Below are 1,298 nucleotides of genomic sequence, written 5' to 3'. Positions count from 1 at the left end.
TTCAGGCTTTTATAACTCATACATTCCAAAAAATCGCATACATTCTACAAGAACCTACAAATTACAACAACACGTGGTTGCAACCAGCTACATAAAAAACCTCCCATCTTGTTGTGACCATTGCCTTGTAACAACAACAACAACAAAGACTGCATCCCCACACCAATCTTGCACTAGGTAAGGACATTAAGAAGTAGAGCATTGCAGTCTAGAACTGACCATCCAACCACTCGATATAAATTGAGCATAACATGTACCCCTGCAGAATGAGCATTGCGTCCTCCCCCACCCTAACCACCCACACATCAGTGATGACACACAGGCGGTCATTCCACTCCACTTTCCTACCTCACATACACCTCCAAGTCAAAGCGATGTTGTGTGACCAACCACGTGACAAGTGAGGTTGGCACTTGAGGGGAAGACAAGTCGGTGCTGTGAGAAGAATGCAAGCATTTAGGTGAGGGTGGGGAGTAAGTGAAATGCCATTTGAATGACACTTTTAATAGGTACAGGTCTGCAGTGTTATGTTACATGTCTCAGTGTCACTCTCACATCACATCATAGCATATCATGTGAAGAGGTTGAGGAGAGGCATTGGCGTTCAGTGCTGAGGTAATGTACAGGTGGAGGTAATGTTCCAATCGGATATGTTAGTGGGAAAGGGCGGAGGAGTGAAATATCACAAAGCCATTGGTTACCAACCGTTCTTCGTCCAGAGGTGCCACTGGTATGTATGCATGTATGCATGTATGTCAGTTGGAAAGCGCACCGGGTGTATGCTAAATGAAGGGAATGGTGAAAATGTATTGAGGCATGTATAACACATGGATGTACATGAAAACGCCCAGTGCAGATATGCTCGACACTGCACTGAGAAACGCGTCTAACTACGGCTTTGCCTTCGTGGTGCTGCACGAGACGACGTGGGGGCATCAGTGCTTCCCAATTCGTCATCTCAACAAAGCACAGCATATGTGGTGGCACAACCGATTTGACGTTGAGCAGAGGCAACAAATTAATCTCACCATGTCTGAGCGATGCAGTGAATTTCTCGGGCATCTTATTCTGCAATTCGATCAGGAATAATTAACTTTGCTTGCTTCGCTTCGTTCAACTGGCATGCCTTCCAACTCTTTTGTTTCCAACTATCAAAATTACTCCAATTAAGTTCATTTCTCCAGTTGCACCCTGACTTATCTATCAACAGTCTTGGGTATTTTACCTCTAGCAAGCAATAATCTCATTTCACTAAAGTTGGTTGCCTCAATAAATGGACACAATAGCCTTGACAATCA

General features: G+C 44.4%; 1 protein-coding gene across 1 annotated transcript; it reads right to left on the bottom strand. All coding sequences in view use genetic code 11, as the record gives it.

Moving 5' to 3' along the window:
* Window positions 1–366: 366 nt before the first annotated feature.
* EGR_05817 (hypothetical protein) lies at window positions 367–1,062 on the bottom strand (the record flags this gene model as incomplete). The annotated part of the gene is made up of 2 exons (XM_024495066.1): window positions 367–435; window positions 838–1,062. The coding sequence occupies 2 exons, from the start codon at window positions 1,060–1,062 to the stop codon at window positions 367–369; spliced, it is 294 nt and encodes a 97-aa protein (XP_024350529.1).
* Between the last annotated feature and the right edge of the window lie 236 nt (window positions 1,063–1,298).

This window comes from Echinococcus granulosus (assembly GCF_000524195.1).
Source record: "Echinococcus granulosus chromosome Unknown EG_S00046, whole genome shotgun sequence".
In the NCBI taxonomy this organism is placed as follows: Eukaryota; Metazoa; Platyhelminthes; class Cestoda; order Cyclophyllidea; family Taeniidae; genus Echinococcus; species Echinococcus granulosus.
The sequence above is the reverse complement of the archived record's forward strand: the minus strand, read 5'-3'. Positions and strand labels throughout refer to the sequence as shown.